Genomic DNA, 22,515 nt, shown 5'->3' with positions numbered 1-22,515 from the left:
ACAACCACATAAAAAATTGTACAAAAAAAAAATTGGCCTAAGCCATTCGGGACTGTTGTGGCATACTGAGACGAACTGGATACGTCTGGACAGTCTTCATCTTTCACATGAGTATACAACACCCTCTACTGGTAGCCGTAGTAAATACAATAACAGACACATTCAACAGACACCGATAGATCACTCTAATACACCACAAGGACGCAGAACTCAATGCGCATTCATACGCTGTTGAAAAAAAACATGCAAAATTGCACTTTAAAAACGTTAGTGAAAGGTGAACTGTGATGTAGCGAGAGAGCACTGTAGTTGAAACTGAAATAATTTTTTAATTGTGCAAGATCATCACAAGCACAAGTCCACGATGCGGGCCAGTTTGTTGCTATTTTACTAATAGTTCCACGCATATGATGTAAGCTAACGGTATGTTACTAATATCAAGCATATTTTTATACACAGATAAAACTTTTTGTGTCCTCACTTACGCCTTGTAATGCACGGGAATGTTGACAGCATTGGGTTGGCAGACCATTTTTGTGCTTTGCTGGAGTTAGGGGTGGGCATTGGTTATCCTGTATTTTCCTGGGAAAGATCCCAGAATTTCAAATGCAAATGTTGACCGGTACGGTGCGTAAGTGCGCTCATACTGAGAAATACGGCAAAATACGGCAACATGCAGTGCGTTGTCAGTGTCAACGGATGTTGCAATCAAAACACTCAAAATGGTAACAACCACCCTCAATAGTCACCATCTTGGTTAAATAGCGGAAGGGGAGGTACTAACTTGACATAACGGTGGCTGACGAGCAATCCATAGCGGTGGAACGTAGTGAACAAAAGAAGAAATATTGTGATCGACAGTAACTGTCAAAATTTGCGCATTCAGGAGCTAAGTTCACAGTGTACACAATACACTTTCTAAAGCGGAGTGACGGAAATATTTCATTTGAGACATAACTATAGGCTCTGTCTGTCCAAGTTCTGCGTCTAGTTCTTGGAATCTTGAAACAAACTGTTTACCGTCTCCCTACCTTGTCCATGTCAGATGTGGTCACAGTGGGAGGAGGACGTCGCCTGGTCCGAGTCCCTGCTGAGGGGTCTTGAGACTTCTTATCCCAGGATGCACGTGGGGAGGAATGCATCAAAGATGCTGTGCGTGTACCAGGTAATTTTCATCAGAACATTCTCATTTACTGGACAGCGGTCCCGGGCGAACCTCCAATGTTCTGTTGTTATCATTTGGAGACGAGTGGGCTCGCTGTGCTTTGTGTATCGCACTCACAGCCTAATTGGCTCAATTAAATTCGAGCCAATGGGCTGTTTTCTGTCAAGGTACACCGCGTTCCCGGGCTTTATTAGCCAAGCCGAGACCTTATCTGGCTTCATATTCCCTCTCACTCGTCTCTCCAACTGGAAATATGTGTCTTATTTATCCTGGATGGAAAAGGAGGTGTCGCTCTTCTCATACGATGGTCAACAAAGTTTGTGCGGGCTTAAAAGAGATGAAGACAAGCTATCACATCTCAAGTTTGAAATAAACTAACATTTTCAATGCCCTTATAAACCCAAGTAAACTTACGCTTGCTCCACAAAAGTCAGCTTGGCAGTAGAAGGAAATAGCAATCTAACACAACAACAACGACCTTGTTACAGTCGTCAGCCATGTTTTTTGTTTACATTTGACTGGAACGGTTTTGAGTTCAGGGGGTCGTCGGTCTACGAACGAGTTCCATTCATACAACAGTAATATAAGTGGAATTTTAGTGTAAGTTTATACCTAAATTACAGCTAAATGAACTCCTAAGTCACTCAAACTGTGGGTGTAGAAACATCAGAAGGACATATAAAATACAATGATTAAAAGATAAATGCCAGAATCAAATGATAATAAAAGAAGAGAACAACTTCTTACTTTATTCCTGTGGTTGACTTGCAAACTGGAAGGGCTGTTGCAAGGGAGGTAGAAACTTATTGGGAGGAGGAAGTCTGAATGAGACCACTGCACTGCTTAGGTATCACTGTCCTTTTCATAGGAACAGACCCTTTCACATGTTCGAAGATACCATCTTTATCCTTCATGATGATCCCAGCTTTTGAGCGGCTTGGACCAGGCACACATGTTTAAATTTGCTTCACTTTTGACTTTCCTTTTCTTTGGTCAGAAGAGTCTGCCTCAACCTTGAGAGACATAATGAAGGGAAAAAGTGGCGTTGTCCTTCCTCAGAATACATACTCATCTACCGTGCGCATGAACTAGTTTTCTTCTTTTTGTACAGTATAAATAATTTATGGGAGTGCGTACATAGCCACGAAACGTCGTAACATGAGGACCGCCTGTATTAGCCACACTGGTATATAAGCCACACCCACTAAATTCAGAGAAAGAACCAGGTTTGTTCATATATAAGCCGCACCGGTGTGTAAGCCACACGTGTCCACGTCATAAAATTACATACTGTAGCATGCAGAAATCTGTGAGGACCAGGCAGCTCTTCAATCATAGCTGTGTAAAAACTCACAACGAGCTTGTCAACGTATTGGAAATTGCAGGTGGTCATTTCTCAATATAACAGTCTATCTCATGGTTTCATCTTAAAAATATTAAACTCATCACACAATAACTAACACTCAAATGCTGTACCTCAGAAATATAGAAACGTGCCAATATGAAAAAAAAACAATATTTAAAAGTTTTCCTATAATGCATTTAATTTGAGAAAACCATTTCATTGGAGGAGCATAGAAAATGGTGGATGGCGCTGCAATGCTGCCATCTGTCCACCAGAAGGAGCCAGAGGACCCCGAAGCCCTAAGCCCAGAGGGAAGCTGATGTCATTGCAGCGCCCCAATGAATGCTTTGCTCAGATGCCTTATCGGAAAACTTTAAAATGTTGGAGTGTTTTTATTTTAAACTCATTGGGACATGTTTGTATATTTGTCTGGTACACATTTTTAGTGTTAAGTTGCTGTGTAATGAATTTAGTGTTAGTAAGGTGTTCTTTGAAAGATGACGCCATGAGTTGTTGTTATACCGATATATGTAATGACCTCCTGCTATATTCCAACAGGTTGACAAGCTTGTTGTGAGTGCACTGATAGCTTGTGATTGGCTCATGCCGAAAAAAGAGCTGTTGTTTCCTCACTGACTCGCAAGCGGCACAGAAAACAATTGGTAGTAGTTCTGAAGTAAAGGAGATGTCACGAGATTAGAAGTTAACTCTAGTTAAATTTAGAATTTAGAATCTAGTTTTGTCTAATTTAGCCATAAATTAGTCGCACTGCTCTATAAGCCGCAGGGTTCAAAGCTTAAGAAAAAAGTAGCGGCTTATACACCGGAATTTACGGTATATGTTTTTTCTGTTTTGTTGTGGTAAAATAAGAACACAAACTTGTTCCAGTGAGGTCTGTATACATAAAAATTAAAAGGATGAGGGGGCACTTTTTGTATGTGTACTTTTATGTACATTTTGTACATAAAAAATGCTAAAAACGATCCACTATAGGTCAATATATGCTTGGCTATCTGAACAAAACATCTACATTTTAGTTTTGTGTTATAGCTTGTGTTATAGGTGACAGGGTAATATATACAGTACATACTGTATCTCATTAATAATTAATGAATGTTATTTTTAATGTTATTTTTACCGTTATTGTTGCCGTACTGCATTAATTATTATCTATGTTTTGTCCAACAGGAGCTGGGTTCCGTTCTGGAAAGGAACGCAGCTCGGTTCGGTCAGACTTTAAAGGTGGGACTCAAGCTCCAGAAGGCAGGCTGCACAGGAGTGGGCGTCGCCTGCAGTCATCTGGAGGCCCGCTGGAGAGGTCTTCAGAAGATGCTGAAGATGGACAGTGCCAAAGTGGAGAGGAGGAGGAAGCTGAGGAACAGGTGATGTTCGACAGCGTCAAGAACACAATATTTATTGACATTAATGTCAATAAATATTGTTGCGCCCTTGTAAAAATATTAAACAAAAAGAAAAAAAGAAAATGACAGCAAAAGTTGAAAAAAGTGTTTGTGATTTTTTAAATAAAATGTATTGACAGTTTCGTCTGTGACTTCGCTGCCCTCACGGCCTGGATGGGCGGGGCCAGGGAAATGATTGACAGGTGGAGTCAACTAGTCATCTCAGCTGCTGCAGATGACACAGGCGGCAAGCAGAGGCAGGAAGAGTATCGTCAATTTGTGGTGAGTTTGATGGAAGCCAACCCATCCTGAGCAGGTCAAATCGCTGCTTCCAACTGTTTTTCATTCTCACATCATGGACACGTCTTGTTTTGTTAGGTTGAGTAGTATCACTGACATAATTGCTTGATTGCTTAAGCCAGCGATGCTGTAAGATGGTGTCATGGAACGTATTCTGACCCAAACAGACGCTGAGCAAAGAGCTGGAGGATCAAAGTGGACTAAAAGCTGTGCTTGTCAGCGCTGGCACCCAGCTTGATGAGCTAAGTGAAGCTGATGAAGACTCCGATGAAGATTCAGAGGCCCAAGTGTCCCTGCAGCATGCCTCGGACCCCCATCTTGATTATGTTGGCGCCCAGATCAGACAGCTGGAACAGGACTGGTCTGGTCTGTTGGTGGACTTCCCCTTGGTCCAACAAGCTCTACACAAGGTGAGGAGGTTGAGTGGATCTGGATCAGCGCCTCACAATGCGCTTTAAGAAGTGAATTCTACATGGCAGATTTCCTGACACCAATTTATTTTATGCATCCCTACTGAGCACCATTGCTGCATCCTGATTACGTTTTTTGGTGTGAAAGCATTCTGCCCTCTAGCTTTTTTGGATCTTTTCTCACCTCTTCTCTGCATTTCTGCTCCTCTGGTTCTCCTTTTTACTCAAGAGCTGTTCTTTGTTGTAAAAGCTCATCTAAGCTCATTTTCCATACTATTTGTGGCAGTGGTGGGTGGAGACACTGAGCCACCAGGGGGCGCTGCTGGAGCTGCTGGTCTTGCTCGGGGAGGTTGAGTTTGGACTGGGAGAGCAACACAACCTCATGGAACCAGCCTCGTGCACTAGCCTTGAGCTCAAACAGCTTCTTAAGTACTGTAAGGTAGAGTTGTTGCTTCCAGTACACAAAGCAAGGTCAAAGCATGAAGGCCCACATTCTGTGGGTGTAATAATAATCATTTTTATCTATTGTATATCTACAAATATGGTCTAAATTGAACCTGTTTTCTCAGGACTATCAGGTGGAGATGTCGGCCCATCAGGCGACACTGGACCACGCCAGCCAGCCATCACAGAGCTGCAGTACCGAGGAGGGCCAAAGGGGGCGCTATGAAGACAACCAGTTTGCAGAAGATCAGGGTCGCCTCAACCATCACTGGCTCACTTTGCAGACAGTGCTTACCTCTCAGGTACAGAAGTCGTACCAATGAATTCAAACTAAGTTTTTGTATTTGACGCAGTTGTAAATTGAAGGCTTTGTGTTCCCTTGAGAAGTTTTTGCATCAGTTTCTTGATCTTGTGTACTATTCCTTGTCCCATTTCGTGCTGTGTGGCATCAGAGTGACAAGCTGGAGGAGGAGTTGAGGATCAGGACAGAGCAGGAAGCCAGTCTTGTGCGGATCGACAGCTGGATCACAGATCAGAACCTCTGGATGGACTCGGCTCGCACCCCGCGCAGCCTGGGAGAGCTTCAGAGGAGTGTAGACACCTGCAAGGTCAGATGTGACATCTGTCTTTTTGCCATTTTGATAATTTTGGCGACCAATCCCGCGACACTAATAAGATAAGCGACATAGTAAATGGATGGCTGGGTAATATTTCTAAAACCAGTTAGTTCAGGGGTGTCTAAACTTTTTCCACCAACGGCTGCATACAGAAATGTGAAGAATACAGCGGCCACTTTTGATTAAACATGCTTAAACCAACCCAGTGTAGGTCAAGATATGCAAAGCAGTTTAGTAACATCAAACAACCTTTATGTCAGCTTGCTGTTATCTTACCAATACTGTAGATCTTTTCCTGACCTGTCAGTAAATGGCAAAAATCTGGGAGTAATTGATAAAAGTGTCTATTTTTGACACACGACTGGCTCCTCCCCCTCCAAACCCTCCTGCTTGCTTGATGCTGACGCTCTCCTCCGATTCCAGATCAATATTTACAATAAAAGTGACTCTTGTAATTATTGGAATACTGTCAGCTTCAGCACGCTCCCCTGCTCCCCTGCCATTGTTCACTCGCCACACAATCCAGGTTTAAGCCGTAAATATGCCTCACAAACGTAAAGTATAAAAAGTATAAACTGTATACCTACTCACAACTAAAGAATGCTAATGTAAGATGATGGAGTGAACAGATGGAATCGGAGTCACAGGCAGCCGCACTTACATTTGTTGTAGAGCTGCCTCCACGTCACTCTGAAGTGGCTATCAGTAGTATGAGGCTCTCCTGCTCTGCAGGTCCCTGGGTCGTCCCGGCTAGCTGTCAAAGAGGGCATTTCTCCAAGCCACGTCTACATAATCCACACTGCTTGCCTGTTGTTATTCCAGTCACGATTTACCATCGTATATTGCCATGTGTTTACCTCGCTGAAAGTTTTGAAGCCAGATTGGTCTATATAAGTTTCACTTTTGTGTCTCACAGCAACTGCGGCGTGTCAAGGACCACCGAACAAAGTGTGAAACCTCAACCCTTGATTTGTTGGCTTTTTTTTAACAGTGATACATGTATGCTGTATATTTTACCTGTATAATCCACCCATCCATTTTCTATACCAGGTTTATGTAGGTCATGGGTACCTGTATAATCACATACAGTATAAAATTATTACCCACTTAGGGTGAATGAAATGTGTTTTTTGCAGAAAAAAAACATCTATTTTCGGAGAGACAAAATAATAGTAGTTGACCAATAATCCATACATTTGCAGGGTCATGAATGCTAAATCGTGCATGTGCGGAGATCTACTGTACTGTATTAACATTTAAACTTTTTTTCCCCAAAAAAATTCAACCTTATTTCTCAAAACTTTTGCTGTGGGTTAATAAAAAAAAATGCAGTGCACCAGCCAGACTTTGGACACTCCAGAATTAGTAAATAAAGTTGTCACTGTCGGTGTCTACCAGAACCTCGAGGAGCAGATCAAACTGAGAAGTGCGGCTCTGCAGGAGCTGTCAAACAAACCTGGCAGACATTTTGTGTGCCAGGCTGATGAGTCCCGCATGTCTTGCATTGCGCTAGCACAGCAGGTCAGTGGTGCTAATGCTAACCAGCAGAATGTGGTCATAACAACGTGCTGATGATGCTGGTTGCCTTCCAGAATGCAGCCATGAAGAGTGGTCTGCTTGAAGCAAGGCGGCTGTGGCTCTCTGTGGACGATAAACTTTGTCACGTGAGGCTGAGACAAGTGACGACGTCTCACACGTTGGAGCATCTCCACGGCCCTCGACTCTCCCTGCAGGCTCACAGAGACCTCCTGCATCAACTGGAGGTAAAACACCAATCACGTCAGGTGGATCCAGCAAGACAGAGGAAAGAGGCTTTCTTGTGTCCTGTTCCCAAACAGTGTATTAATGAGGAGATGAAGACTTCAGAGGCAGAGTGGGACCAGCTAAATCAAACCTTCACCTCCCTACAAGACCTCATCCATCCTGCTGCAGCCTCCCTTCTCAATGAGGAGCTGACACGGCAGAGAGACAGGTAACCTACACTCTCATGCCATCAGCAGGTGTGATAACAAAAAAAGCTTGGTAACAAGTGCGTCCATCCTCCAGTTGGACCAGCACGTCTGCGGCGTTGGACCAGCGCCTCAAGAGGAGCCGTAACATCCTGTCACTGTGGGATATCTACGCCCAAAGTGCTGCTGCCTTCTCGCAGCGTCTGAAGGATCTGAAGAGGGACACCACATGCATCCAGAGTGGAGCCAGCAGACTAGACAACACTGTGGACAACATCACTGAGAATGCACGCCAAGTTCAGGTAAGAAGGAGTTTGAATTTGTATTTATTCCAGGTTTAATTTAAGTTTTAGGAGACTCCCCTCATTATGCGCCCACTCATTCACTTATTTTCAGACTCTGCGTGAGAGAGCCGATGCTTTGGAATTTGACCTGCAGGGATTGTTGGAGAGCTCCAAGGACCTGATTGGCTGCCTGGAGCCCTTAGCTGCAGCTTTGGTCCAATCAGAGAGCAGGTTGTTGTCACGTGGTGCCCTTCAGCTGAGCGAGACGCTGGCTGGGAAGCAAGCTGAGCTGCAGGTGTGTTCTCTTTAATGAAATAGAGTTTAATTGCCAAAAAACTGATGTTTATTGGCTAATCATTATTGTTATTTATGAGCGATAAAGTAGCAGACTGTTGTGAAATACTTAGCTCATACTTGAGTGTGTAGATGTGCATGTGTTGGTTAACCTGCCAGCGTCACACTGACCTACAAATTAAGGTGAACATATGCTCACCGTATTTGTGTGTAGGAAGAGCTGGACACACTGCAGGAGGTCAGCAGCCTTCTGGACGAGCTGGAGTCCAAACTGGAGCACTGGCTGGAGCGCCTGGAAGACACGGACCACACTTTTGAGCAGGTGAGACGGCATGAAATGGGTGACAACTACAGTAGGTGTGTTGATTATTCTTACGGTGTTAGAGTGTGTGGGAATGTTTCCTGCATGAGGTCTTCAAATTGTTTATTTGTGATCCACTTGTAACAAAGTTGATTTCCTGCCAACATGTACTGTATGCATATTTTGTGCTTTGACTCTTGAATATGCTTCGTTGCTCTCCAAGTATGCATTTTCTCTGGGCAGGTGTCTGAAACCTGGGTGATGCTCCTGTGTTGAGGCACCAGTGTGTGCGACACGGGCTAGCCCTGCAAACCCTTTTGCGTTACGTGACGTGTACCTCCGAAAAAAACTATCTAAAGGCTGTGATTGGTCAGCTAGTGGTACATTTCCTGTGTGTATACGACTCGTTCTGAAGATGTCCGGCCCATCTTCACGCCTTCTCCTCTGATTTTGGATCAACATTTGCAAAAAAAAATTTACGGTTATCACGCATCGATTAGTTCCAGCTGCAATAATACTCTCCTTCTCTCTTTAATTACCATTGCTCGTTCACTACAAAAGGAGTTGACGTCATATCACACGCTCAACCGACGAAGAGCTATAAAAGCAGAGGTGTCCAAAATGTGGCCTTAGGTATGCATGCGTGTCTCATTTTTTATTGGCCTTTGGCACATTGTAGAAATCAAGTTTTCAAATAAAAAAAACCCATTAAAAATGGGAAAATAGAGCAAAAGAAAACATTAAAAATGGGGAAAATAGAGCAAAAGGCATAATGTAATGAGAAAAAGCTGAAATGTTGATACTAATCACTAATAATAACACAAAGCTTGGTCTTTCAATATGCAATAGATCCCCACAAATTTGCAGATTTTTGGTCAAAATTTTTTGTTGTTGTTTTTTTAATAAGTTGTTTTTGCTTCAGAAAACGCATCTCATCCACCTTAATAAATATGTGATAATACAGATGAAATATACAGCATATAGTCATGGAAAAAATGATTAGACCACCCTCGTTTCTTTAGTTTATTGATCCATTTTAATGGCTAGTACAACTAAAGGTACATTTGTTTGGACACATGTAATGATGATAACAAATATAGCTCATAAGCTCATTTAATTTAAGAGCTGATATCTAGCAACTTCTATGGTTTTCTTGATAATAACCAAAATCACTTACGTAAGTTATTACATGAATAGCTATAGCATTGTACTGCTAAATAAATGTACTCTTAAGAAAGCTCACAATCTTTACACGTTTGTCTTTAGATTCAAGAGAGTTTTATTGTCATGTGCATAGTAAAACAGCAGTTATACCATGCAATGAAAATCTTATCCTGTTCATTCTCCCAAGAAAAGAAAGAAAACACAAGAAAGAATAAGAACATAAGAAACATAAACACATAAACATATATACCAATAAATTAAGCAACAACAACAGAAGAGACATTAATACAAGTAAATAATGCAAATAAATAAATAAATAAATAAAGTGCTATGAGTGTGTGCGTGTGTTGCGTGCGGCGTGTGCGAGTGCTTCGTTGAGGAGCCTGATGGCCTGTGGGTAAAAGCTGTTTGCCAGCCTTGTGGTCCTGGACTTCAAACTCCTGTAGCGTCTGCCTGACGGTAGGAGTGTGAATAATGAGTGTTGTGGATGTGTGCTGTCCTTGATGAGGTTGTGTGTTCTTCGTAGGACTCTAGTTTTATGAATGTCTTGCAGTGAGGGGAGGGCTGCCCCAACAATGTTCTGTGAGGTCTTGATCACCCGCTGGAGTGCCTTCCTATCACGTGTTGTACAGTTACCGTACCAAACAGTGATGGAGGCGGTAAGGACTTCATTGATGATGTTTTTTCATCAGCCGTTGTGATTTTGCACTTTGTGCGGCTGTCCTTGAGCACACTATAGTTGTGAGCTGTGCGTGGCTACACCGGAACACTCGTAACCTAAAAATGTTTTACTTTAAATGTGTTCAAGTGTGTGAGGCATGTTTAGGGCTTAAATCTGGATTGTGTTATGAATGAACAATGGCAGATGAAGAGAGAATGGAAGGGTTCTGGAGCTGAACATAATGCAATTATTACAACATCACTTTTATTACAAATGTTGATGCAAAATCGGAGGACCACCTCAACGTCAAGCTAGCAGGAGCGAGCCTCTGTGCCGAAAATACACATTTTTGTGGGCGTATCAATTACTAATGTTTTTTTGCCATTCGCAGGTGGTCCGGGAACATAAGACTACGAAAAGCAGGGTTTTACTGTATTGTTTTATTGTTTCAAGTCAAAGTCCTCACAGCTCCAAAGACAAACATTATTTATTGATTAGACAAAAAGAGGACAAAAAGCAGTCATGAGCTTGCTTAATTCCGAAACATTTAGCTGGTGGGCTAGCAATGCAGTAATGTCCTCACCTGTGAGGTGGTGCCAATAAGATTAGAGGCGATGACTGAATGGGGGGTGGGCGGACTTGGCGTCCAGACGGTCTCTCTAATGGTGCCATATGTTCGCAGTCTGGCTTCCTGGAGCTGAGCGCTCTGACCGCCGATTTGGACGTGCTCAACGAGCTGAGCCACGGCCTCACGCTGGGTGACGACGACGCACGCCGCCTGCAGCGACTCAACTGCCGTTGGAGAGACACCTCTGCCCGTGCCGAAGAGGCCTGCAGGTCAGTGATTGTGTGAGGACCAGGCCAGGTGTGACATCTTGAAATCAAATGATTTTGTATTGTCACAGCAGTAATACATCTATTGCTGTAACAGTTATCTAAACAAGCGTATTTTATGTAATCATGACTGCTTATAGCTGGAGACACATTATGGATTTCACTGCTTGTTTTTGTCAGTGAGCTGCAGACAGAGGCGTTGAGGCAGCAGACGTTCGAGGGAAAGTGCGAGAGCTGGATGGCGTTCCTGCAGAGGATGGAGGACCAGCTGGCCGTCGACGTGTCAGGCTCGTACGCCGGCCTCAGGCAGCAGCTGTGCACTCACAAGGTACGAACGCCATCTATGTCACACCTTGCTCCTGCTTGAAGACTGAACGATGACCTCTTTGATCTTGTGGTGGCGTCTCAGCGCTTCCAGGTGGAGCTGTCCATCGGCCACCAGATCCTTCATTCCGTCATCTCCGACGCGCTTCGGCTGCTGCAGAGAGGAGAGGTGGACGACAGGTAACGACATGCTTTAAAGGGTCCCTGACATGATTCATCAACTTTGCTTAAATATGTAATATATTATTTGTAATTATGTTCTACATTGTTTGATTTTTGAAAGTGAATGGTAAATTAGCAAAAAATTACATTCATAGTTCATGGCGCCAGCCATAGCAAACTAGCTCTCGCAGCTCAACCTCATTTCTGGAAGTGACATCATCAAGGTAACGCCTCTCAGCTAAAGCAGAGTAAACAAACACTTATTGAGGTAGATCGTCGACTTGGTTCAGTATATTTTTCATCAAAGCAGTCTTCTTCTTTTTCTTTTGGCTTTTCCATTCAGGGGTCGCCACAGCGAATCCATTTTTTTTTCTTTACTTTGTTTTTACTTTTTCATCAAAGTAGTAGCCATGCCAAAAGGTTGTGTTGCTGCTGGTTGTTGACAGTGCTACTCTAAGTTTGTTTTCTTTTCCAAAAGAGGAAGGTTTAAGGTTTTAAGGACCACAATGGACCAAGGAAGTGCAGAGAACGAGAGACAGATGGACGCCCAACTCGAGTTCTGTCCTTTGCAGTGATCATTTTGCTGATGACTGCTTTAAAGGAACACCTTTACAAGAAGCATTTGACTTGAAAGTACGGTATAAACTCGTTTTGAAAAAGGATGCTATTCCGCCGGTACACAGGAAAAAAGCTGGCACAAGAGAGTAAGCCATGTCTTGTTTAAATACTGTAATGTCTTATAAAAGCTACTCCACGATAAGGAATAAGACAAGGCTGCAAAGCATTATAGATAAACATCAGCAATATGTTTACTGTGGGGGGCAACGGCGAACCTTGATCTTTGACGTGAGGCCACATGTATAGCCATTAAAACGGGCTATAAAAACCTTTTTACACTCATTAAGAAGCCGATTTAAAACAATAATTGAAAGATAAGCAAATCCAAAATCATTTAGATTTACCATTCTGTGTGACCAATCTTCATCTCCATGTCTTAAGGCTTAAGTCTGTTCTGCACCTTCTCTGTTTCATCTCCAAATGTTCCTTCCTCATCAAACTGTTGACACATCACTCAAATCTTCGCTATAATCACTGCAAACATCCTCTGTCTCGTACGCCGCCATGTTTGTTTATCTGAGCAACATTATTCTATAAACATTCTCTGTCTCGTACACCGCCATGTTTGTTTATCTGAGCAACATTATTCTGTAAACATTCTCTGTCTCGTACACCGCCATGTTTGTTTACCTGAGCAACATTATTCTATAAACATCCTCTGTCTCGTACACCGCCATGTTTGTTTACCTGAGCAATATTATCCTAGAAACATTCTCTTTCTTGTACATCGCCATGTTGGGTTACCGGAGCGATATCACCCCGATGACGTCAGTCACTTTCGGAAATGAGGCTGACCTGCAAGCTAGTTTGTAATGTAATTTTTGCGAATTTAAGATTCAAGATTCAAGAGAGTTTTATTGTCATGTGCATGGTAAAACAGCAGTTATACCATGCAATGAAAATCTTATTCTGTTCATTCTCCCAAGAAAAGAAAGAAAACACAAGAAAGAATAAGAACATAAGAAACATAAACACATAAACATAAATACCAATAAATTAAACAACAACAACAGAAGAGACATTAATACAAGTAAATAATACAAAAAAACAAACAAACAAACAAACAAATAAATAAAGTGCTATGAGTGTGTGCGTGTGTTGCGTGCGGCGTGTGCGAGTGCTTCGTTGAGAAGCCTGATGGCCTGTGGGTAAAAGCTGTTTGCCAGCCTTGTGGTCCTGGACTTCAAACTCCTGTAGCGTCTGCCTGACGGTAGGAGTGTGAATAATGAGTGTTGTGGATGTGTGCTGTCCTTGATGAGGTTGTGTGTTCTGCGTAGGACTCTAGATGTATAAATGTCTTGCAGTGAGGGGAGGGCTGCCCCAACAATGTTCTGTGAGGTCTTGATCACCCGCTGGAGTGCCTTCCTATCACGTGTTGTACAGTTACCGTACCAAACAGTGATGGAGGCGGTAAGGACACTTTCGATAGTGCATCTGTAGAAGCAACTCAGGATTGTGGTGGACATGCCAAATTTCCTCAGTCTTCTCAGGAAGTACAGTCTCCTTTGGGACTTCTTCAGAATTTGTTGGGTGTTGTGAGACCAGGTGAGGTCCTCGCTGATGTGTGTGCCAAGGAACTTGAAGGTTTTCACCCTCTCCACCTCAGTCTCATCAATAAACAGGGGTCTATGCGGCTCCTTTTCCCTTGTTCTTGGGTCGATGATCATCTCTTTAGTCTTATCTGTATTGAGAAGGAGATTGTTATCATGACACCAAGCTATGAGGTCCGCCACCTCTCTTCTGTATGATGTTTCAACACCACCAGTGATCAGTCCGATGACTGTAGTGTCATCCGCAAATTTACTGTTCTGTATCAAAAATCGGACAATGTAGAAGATAACTACAAACAATATATAACATATTTAAGCAAGTTGATGAATCATGTTAGGGACCCTTTAAGACGCTGTGCCGTTGAGTATGACATGTCAAAATGAATCTGTCTACCTCAAGTTCCAGTATTACCTTGTTTACATACCGCTACAATTGTATAGGTACACAAGACGGTTTTCAGGGACCCGGCTCCTAGGAGTGTTGAGTGCTGTTTAATAATTTACAGAGGAGCTGAAGATTCGTGAGTGACAGGAAGATTGTATTGGAATAAGTATGGTTGTTTTGAAGAGCTTGCTGCTTTGTTTTTGGGCAGCCGTGTTGGGGGAGGTGGGGTGGGATTTTTGTTTTACTTTGAAGAGGTTAACTTGCATATGCCACACACAGCCAGTTTTTGTTTTAATTTACCTTGTATGTTCCAAGTATTGCACTTTTTATACTAACCATCTTGCACCTTTGATTGATAATGGATGATTCACTAAATTTTGTTAGCTGGAACGTCAAGGGTTTAAATCATCCCGTTAAAAGAAGGAGGGTATTTACACATATAAAGCAACTTAAAGCAGCATTTGTGTTTTTGCAGGAGACTCATATTCGTGGTTCTGACAGTTCACGTTTAATGGCACAGTGGAGGGGCCAGCATTTTCATTCTTCATTTCAAGCAAAGGCCAGGGGGGTCTCAATCCTTGTTGACCAAAACATTCCTTTTGTGCATCACAATGTTATATCAGATGTGAATGGTCGTTTCGTTATCATCTCAGGGAAGGTTTATAACAAAATGTTAGTGCTAGCCAATGTTTATGCTCCGAATGTGGATGACGTGAATTTTTTTGAACAATTTTTTTCCTTTCTTCCGGACCTGGGCTCACACGCTCTCATACTAGGTGGGGATTTTAATTGTTTTTTGGATCCAGTGCTAGATCGTTCTTCTCCTAACCCGGTTTCAAACAGTAGATCGGCCTCATATATTCAGTCCTTTTTATCAAATTCTGGTGTCTCTGATGTCTGGCGTCTCCTCCATCCAAACAAAAGGGAGTATTCATTCTTCTCTCACGTTCACCATACCTTCACCAGGATTGACTATTTTTTCCTTGATAATGATCTTTTGCAATGTGTTCGCTCATGTACCTACCAGGGTATAGTAATATCAGATCATGCCTCAGTTGTACTTTCCCTTGCTCTCCCAAATCGCCCTCGGATTAACAAGCACTGGCGCTTCAATTCAACTCTTCTTTCTGAGAGCGATTTTGTGAAATTTATCGAAGAGCAAATATTGTTTTTTTTCCAGACAAATTCCTCCCCAGATATATCTAGCTTAGTAGTTTGGGATACTTTTAAGGCTTATATAAGGGGTCAAATTATCTCTTACTCTGTTAAAATGAAAAAGGAGGCCCACCAAGAGCGACTAGAATTGGCAGATAAGATTAAGAAATTGGATCATCAGTATTCTCAATCTACGAATCCCGATTTATACAAAAGGCATGTAGAACTCCAAACTCAATTTAATCTGGCTTCAACTTACATCGCTGAGCGTCAACTTTCTGCAAGTAAGACTCTGTTTTATGTTCATGGTGAGAAAGCAGGGAAGCTATTGGCAAACCAGTTGAGAGGTACTAAAGTTAAGGGACACATTGTAAAGATCAAAATGGAGGATGGGAATTTTACTTCAGATCATGAAAGAATAAATCAAACATTCAGAAATTACTTTTCTCAGCTTTATGCCTCTGAATCAAATAACTCGGCACTCATGAACGTTTTTCTGAACCAATTAGACATCCCCAAGATTCCTTTCGATAGTAAAAGTAGACTTGACAGACCTATAACAAAGGAGGAGATTGCACAAGCTATTTCCTCACTCCAGTCTGGGAAGTCTCCAGGTCCCGATGGTTTTCCTGCAGAATTTTTTAAGGCTTTTTCCCAATCTCTCTCCGTACAGTTGAGTACTGTGCTGTCCGACTCATTCAGGCGCGGTACCTTTCCAGCTTCATTTTATGAAGCATGTATCACCCTTATTGGGAAAAAAGACAAGGACCCTTCAGAGTGCTCCTCATATAGGCCAATTTCATTACTAAACGTGGATGCTAAAATTCTGGCCAAGATAATGGCCAAAAGATTGGAGGACATTTTACCCCTGGTTATATCAGATGACCAAACGGGCTTTGTAAAAAAATCGATATTCTAATTTCAATATGCGCCGGTTGTTTGACATCTTGTACCTCCCCTCTGATGGGTCCACGGAGTGTGTGCTATCTTTGGACGCGGAGAAGGCCTTTGACCGTATAGAGTGGCCATATTTATTTGCGGTCTTACACAAATTCGGCTTTGGTGCAAATTTCATTACCTGGATAAAATTACTCTACTTATGTCCCACTGCTTCCGTCCTCACTAATTCTCAGGTGTCACAACCATTTAATCTTTACCGGGGAACGAGACAAGGTTGTCCTTTAAGTCCCTTATTGTTTGATTTGGCCATAGAACCCCTTGCCATAGCAATTCGCAGCTGTGACAACATATCTGGCATTTGGAGGACTGGAGTACAGCACAAGGTGGCGCTATATGCAGATGACTTATTAAGCTTCATTTCACATCCAGACAGATCTTTACCTGCTTTGCTACTGCTTCTGAAGAATTTCGGTCAGTTCTCAGGATATAAACTTAATCTGAATAAATCAGAAATTTTACCTGTCAATGAGGGGGCGCCAGCATCAGTGTACGCATCGTTTCCTTTTAAGATTGTGGAAAATAAATTTACTTATTTGGGCATCACAGTTACAAAAAAACATAAGAGTCTTTTCAAAGAAAATTTTTGGAGTCTATTAAACCACACGAGGCAGTGTCTGACGCAGTGGTCGCCACTTTCCACTACTTTGGCCGGTCGAATCAACTCCATTAAAATGACCATTCTTCCCAAATTTCTATATTTTTTTCAATCCATCCCAATCTTCATCCCAAAGTCTTTTTTTGATACTTTGGACTCGGTCATATCTTCCTATATTTGGAAGGGCAAGCGTCCTAGGTTGAATAAAATCCATCTACAAAAACCTAAGCAAGAGGGTGGGATGGCGTTGCCTAACTTTCGCTGTTATTATTGGGCAGCCAATATTCGATGGGTCATATTCTGGTCATACTATCAGTACCGTCCAGACCGGCCTTTATGGGTGGAGATGGAGTTGAATGTGGCTAAAAATGTTTCTATTCTAGCGTTACTTGGATCTGCACTCCCTTTTCCGTCAAGCAAACGTATTGATAATCCGGTGGTCTGGCATACGTTGAGGGTGTGGGCCCAGTTTAGGAGACATTTTGGTTTTGAAGATCTCTGCCTTTTTAGCCCCATTTCAGACAATCATCTTTTCCAACCTTCCTTGCTGGATCTGGGGTTCCGGGAGTGGCGTAGACGAGGCATATTGTGTCTCCGAGACCTGTTTATCGATAATACGTTCATGTCATTCCAGCAATTAACGGAACAATATAATCTTCCAAAGTCCCATCTCTTTCGGTACTTTCAGGTTAGGCACTATGTTTACAGTCGATTACCAAATTTCCCTGAGATTCCTGGTACGAACATTGTTGATGCACTTCTGGACTTGCAACCATCACGTAAGGGGTTAATTTCTACTGTTTATGTTAAACTGTTGGACATAAGACAGACCTCTCTTACTAAAATCAAAACAGCATGGGAGCAAGAACTAAATATGTCTTTGACAGGTGACATGTGGCATGTAATCTTTAAAACGATCAATTCAACCTCTATTTGTGCCCGCCATAGCTTGCTACAATTTAAAGTTGTACACAGGACTCATATGTCAAAATCCAAACTAGCCCGTATATATCCAGAGGTGGATCCCTGTTGTGACAAGTGTAAGAGGGAGGATGCCACACTTATTCACATGTTCTGGTCTTGTCCTAGTCTGGAGAAGTATTGGAGGGAAGTCTTTCAGTCACTTTCTGTAATTATCAATTTACCCTTGCAACCCAACCCTTTAATAGCACTGTTTGGCACCACAGGTGAACCCGACTCGCGTTTGACCCCCACACGACAACGAAGTTTGTCTTTTGCCTCCCTCTTGGCCAGACGGGCAATTCTGTTAAAGTGGAAGGATGCCGCTCCGCCCACCCACGCTCAGTGGCTGAGAGATGTCATGTCGTGTCTAAATTTGGAGAAAATTCATTACTCAATTTGTAAGGCCAAAGAAAAATTCCAAAATGTCTGGGGACCTTTCTTAGTATATTTCCACAACTTTAAATTTACCTGAGTTCCCCAATAGCTTTCCCGCTCTGGCCTATTTGCTGTCTTCTGTCGTTTAACTCACTTGTGTATTTGCTTTGGTTGTTTTGCATTTGGTTGTCCTACCAAACTCGGACCTCTGTCTTTTTGGGCTGTGTGTGGCTTACATTGTGGGTGTTTTTGTGTTGGGGTTTTTTGTTTGTTATTTTGCTGTTTTTGTTTTTGTTTTCTCACACTCTCGTTCTCTGCCTAAACTACCAGCAAACATTGTGTGCATTTGTTTTTTACTTTGTCAAAATTCAATAAAAATATTTCTGATAAAAAAAAAAATGAATCTGTCCACACAGCAAGAAACAAAATGTTGTCCCTGCAGGAGTGACTTCATCCTGAAGCTGACCCAGTTGAGGGAGCACTGGCAGGGCGCCGTGCAGAGGGCCGACCAGCGGCGCTCCCTGGTGGAGGGCCTGGTCAGGCAGTGGCACCTGTATCGCCGCAGCCTGAGGAAGCTGCAGCGCTTCCTGTCTGACACTCAGATCCTGCTGCCGCTTGCCGGGCCCACCCGATGCACCCTGCAGCAGCTGCGATGCTCGCTCCAGGACCTCCAGGTGGGCCGGACTTTGTTAATCACTTTACGCTACCCTGTGTTGTAATATTTATGACAAATGGCCCTCACGTCGTGTGTTGATATCTACAGCAGCCCAGGCAGCAAACTACTCTAGTTGGGTCTGAAGTAATTACGCTCTCTGCAGATTGGTGTCAAGTAGTGAATATCATCATTCATACACTACTCACTAAAAGTTAGGGGTATTTGGCTTCCAGGTGAAATTTCAGGATGAACATAAAGTGCATTACAGTAGATGCCCGCATATTTGTGATTCAGCATTCACCGCTTTGCAAATGTGCATTTTTATATACAAAGGAAGCTAACAAGCTATATAGTTGACAAAAGTGGTTGCTCACAAAGTTGACATCATGTCACACGCTCAACCCTGAAGAAGAGCTGTAGAAGCACGGATGTCCAAAGTGCGGCCCAGGGGCCATTTGCCCCTTCGCGTTTTTTTATTGGCCTGTGGCACATTGTAGAAATAAAATTAAACAACAAAAACTGCAAAAATGGGAAAATAGAGCAAAAGGAAAAGCTGAAATGTTGATAACTAATAATAACATAAAGCTTTGTCTTTAAATATTTAAAAATATGACAGTGCTCCCCGTGCAATAGTTTAGAAGAAAAGACTGAAGGAAAATGCAGAAAAAAGTGCGTGCGATTGCAGCATTGATCACAGCAAAGGCGTGAGGAAGGAGGATGTGTATTGTGTCTTTGATTACAACAAAGAGGCGTGCGCACACTTTAATGGTGCTGTGAAAGTCTGTGGACAAGCCTGTTGACGTTTGCTAGAAAATCCCCTCGCTGACCACGTCACTCTGTTATGATTCCACACCCTCCCCCCATCAGCACACCGAGCTGCTCTTCCAGAGGTACCAGTGCAGTTTCATCCATACCCTGGAGGTGGGCCGTCAGCTCTTCTCCATGGCTGATGAGGAGACCCAGAACCAGATCCAGACGGACCTGGGAACGCTGCAGGAGGAGTGGGACAACCTCCAACGTCTGCTGAGCCGCAGGCTGGACCTGGCTCAGGTCATTGTGGAGGTACTCGGACATACCCTGTCGCTGTGAACCAACTTCCTCGGTGAAATCATAATAAAGTATTCCAAATGAATCTCTGGATGTGGAGGATGTAGCTCTTCAATTTGGACAAAGCTTTTACAGTATTTGATTCATCAAAGACTATTAAAGAAACAACCAATAAGCTTCCCATCTTACATTCATTCCTTCATACACTTTCTATACCGCTTAATCCTTAATGCTTTACATCTTATCATCAGGAAATGCTTTTTTTTTTACCAAATATGCATCAACCTGCTGATAATTGTTAGCATTTTTACAGGCTAGCCTATGCACCGTGATTGTGGTCAGTGTTCTATCTAATGAACCCCCTCTTTAATTTTACTGTGTGACAAGCTCACTGAGAGCCCAATGTTGGCTTGTGATTACCTGAGCACAGTGCTTTTCAAACAATGGGCTGGACCCCCCAGGGGGCTGTGGTGAACTGTCGGGGGAGGGGGGGGAATGAGAGGCAGGGAGGACCTTGAATATTACTGCAGACCTGCCAACATGTATGAATTTGTTGTACTCGGCATGCAATCTGGCTCTTAAATACGCTTGTATGCTTTACAAAAACCCTCATGGCTGAGTTGTTTTTGGAGTAAATTTGTTACTGCTGAGGTTCTCCCCTCGCTGGTCCACACGTAATTGATGAAGACCTCCCACTTGTTGTTGAATGCTAAAAAGTCTTGTCAATGATTTGATTATTTTGTTGATTGTAGCTTCTCATCACGTTACATTTTGATGGCATCATGCTCCAGTGTAGACCTGGGCCATGTTAAATGCTTATTTCCTGTGGTTTTCTGCTCATGCGGGTTGTTTTGTGACCTAGAACTGGGAGCGCTGTGAGGCAGGACTGGCAGACAAAACAATGCAGCTGAAGGACATGAAGACCAGACTCAACCAGTTGCTGCCAGAGTTTGACGGCCAGCTGCACAACAACAAGGTGTGTTAAATTAATGCAGAAGTACAAGTTGTCTGCTTTAAGTCTTTACCTGAGGCCTGTTTAGAGCAGCTCATTGATGTTCATGTTCAGGAAATCAAATATGTTTGGAAGCCTCCAAGTGTCAGTGACAGGGGAGCAAAGCCAAGTTTAACTCTCGACTCATCCCCCGCTGACCCGTCAAAGCCTTTATCCCCTGGCCCCTCCTCCCGCCGTCCCGTAATCCCCCTTTGGGGCGGGACATCCTGACAGAAAGAAAAGAGTGTCCCAGAGTGGGACGGGGGGCAGAAAGAGGCCAGGTGGTGTGAGGGCACAGCAGTGGGAGCCATGAAGGGGTGTGTCTGAGGGGGGAGTCCTGCTGACTGTGTGTGTGTGTGTGTGTGATGGTATGCAGGAGAACGAGGACTCCCTGGAAGACTGGGCTGAGAGCCTCACAGAGCTGAGCACCATGAAGACGGACCTGAGTCAGTACATCATGGCTGATGATGTGTTGCTGCTGGAGGAGCAGGTGGAGCACCTGCACTGCCAGTGGGAGGAGCTCTGCCTTAAGGTCAGCACAAAAAGACAAGATTACGTGCATCATCTCACGTCATCACTACTTTGCAGAGGGTTTTATTTGGAACTACAAAAGAAATGTACATTGTAGAAGTGGGAATTTTGTGGAAGTGGAAAATTGTCCCGAATGAGCTGAATGTTGGAATGGTTTGAATGGGTTGAGTTGGAAAAATTGTCCATTCATGTTGTCATGGGAAATGTGGGACTTTTTGGGGACCGTGTATAGATAGATAGCCATTGTTTGCCGAATGAGCTGAGCTGTGTTTATTGTCAAATAGAAGCCAGAGTGCACAAAAACACACAACAAACGCAGCGTTGAGGGTGTAGCAAAAATGCCTCGATTTTGTATGCCCCGGTTTTTGTAGGACTCGGTTTTGATAAAAATGATTACCAAAAGCATGTTTCGGTTTTTGTACGGCTAAACAGTGCACTGAACAAACTGGTCCCTTTGCCCACGTATATTTACGTGGGTTGAAGTGCCCAACAAAGCATCCACGCGTTGCTGACTCAGTCTCTATGAAGATTAGCTAGTGGTTCTTTTAGAGTTGGGACAACAGATTCCGACGAGGGAATCGTTTAATCATCTTTATTGTGTGTGTGTGTGTGTGTGTGTGTGGATGCTTTATTTGTTCATAGAACACATACACGCACACACACAGGATGATGAACAACTCATATCTGTCTCCTTTCTTCCTCCTTTAAAGTCACTGTGTGCCTGTGCTGATCGGGCGTTCAAGCACACTGTAAACTACTGAGTGTTCGACAAATACTGTACACAGTAAAGACAATACTGTACACAAAAAAGTACGGTCTTTGCTTTTTTTTATTGAGTATGGCTGCAAAATGAGCTTTCATGACACCAGACAAGGTTGCAAGTGCCAGAACTTTGACAAAGAAGGTGAAAAACACTATTGAATGAAGTCCTTTCCAAACAAGAAGCAGCAGCAAAGCACAACGGTGGTGTCTGTTACAATGGGAATGTAATGTAAAGGTTCCTAGTCAACACAGGTTGTAGGGGGAACGGTTTAGG

General features: G+C 43.0%; 1 protein-coding gene across 1 annotated transcript in view; it reads left to right on the top strand.

The window, feature by feature from the left end:
* The window catches only part of syne2b (spectrin repeat containing, nuclear envelope 2b), a 130,962-nt gene that overhangs the window by 87,094 nt on the left and 21,353 nt on the right, over positions 1-22,515 (top strand). Inside the window, exons 89-108 of the mRNA XM_054796979.1 lie at positions 1,046-1,165; positions 3,699-3,892; positions 4,051-4,192; positions 4,378-4,620; positions 4,907-5,059; positions 5,190-5,366; positions 5,517-5,672; positions 7,080-7,202; positions 7,274-7,444; positions 7,520-7,653; positions 7,728-7,932; positions 8,027-8,209; positions 8,423-8,530; positions 11,017-11,171; positions 11,349-11,496; positions 11,578-11,672; positions 18,698-18,929; positions 19,778-19,972; positions 20,820-20,933; positions 21,325-21,480. Coding sequence (XP_054652954.1) covers positions 1,046-1,165; positions 3,699-3,892; positions 4,051-4,192; positions 4,378-4,620; positions 4,907-5,059; positions 5,190-5,366; positions 5,517-5,672; positions 7,080-7,202; positions 7,274-7,444; positions 7,520-7,653; positions 7,728-7,932; positions 8,027-8,209; positions 8,423-8,530; positions 11,017-11,171; positions 11,349-11,496; positions 11,578-11,672; positions 18,698-18,929; positions 19,778-19,972; positions 20,820-20,933; positions 21,325-21,480 — 3,204 coding nt within the window. The remainder of the gene's footprint in view (positions 1-1,045; positions 1,166-3,698; positions 3,893-4,050; positions 4,193-4,377; positions 4,621-4,906; positions 5,060-5,189; positions 5,367-5,516; positions 5,673-7,079; positions 7,203-7,273; positions 7,445-7,519; positions 7,654-7,727; positions 7,933-8,026; positions 8,210-8,422; positions 8,531-11,016; positions 11,172-11,348; positions 11,497-11,577; positions 11,673-18,697; positions 18,930-19,777; positions 19,973-20,819; positions 20,934-21,324; positions 21,481-22,515) is intronic.

The sequence above is a fragment of the Dunckerocampus dactyliophorus genome, chromosome 13, assembly GCF_027744805.1.
Source record: "Dunckerocampus dactyliophorus isolate RoL2022-P2 chromosome 13, RoL_Ddac_1.1, whole genome shotgun sequence".
In the NCBI taxonomy this organism is placed as follows: domain Eukaryota; kingdom Metazoa; phylum Chordata; class Actinopteri; order Syngnathiformes; family Syngnathidae; genus Dunckerocampus; species Dunckerocampus dactyliophorus.
The sequence above is the reverse complement of the archived record's forward strand: the minus strand, read 5'-3'. Positions and strand labels throughout refer to the sequence as shown.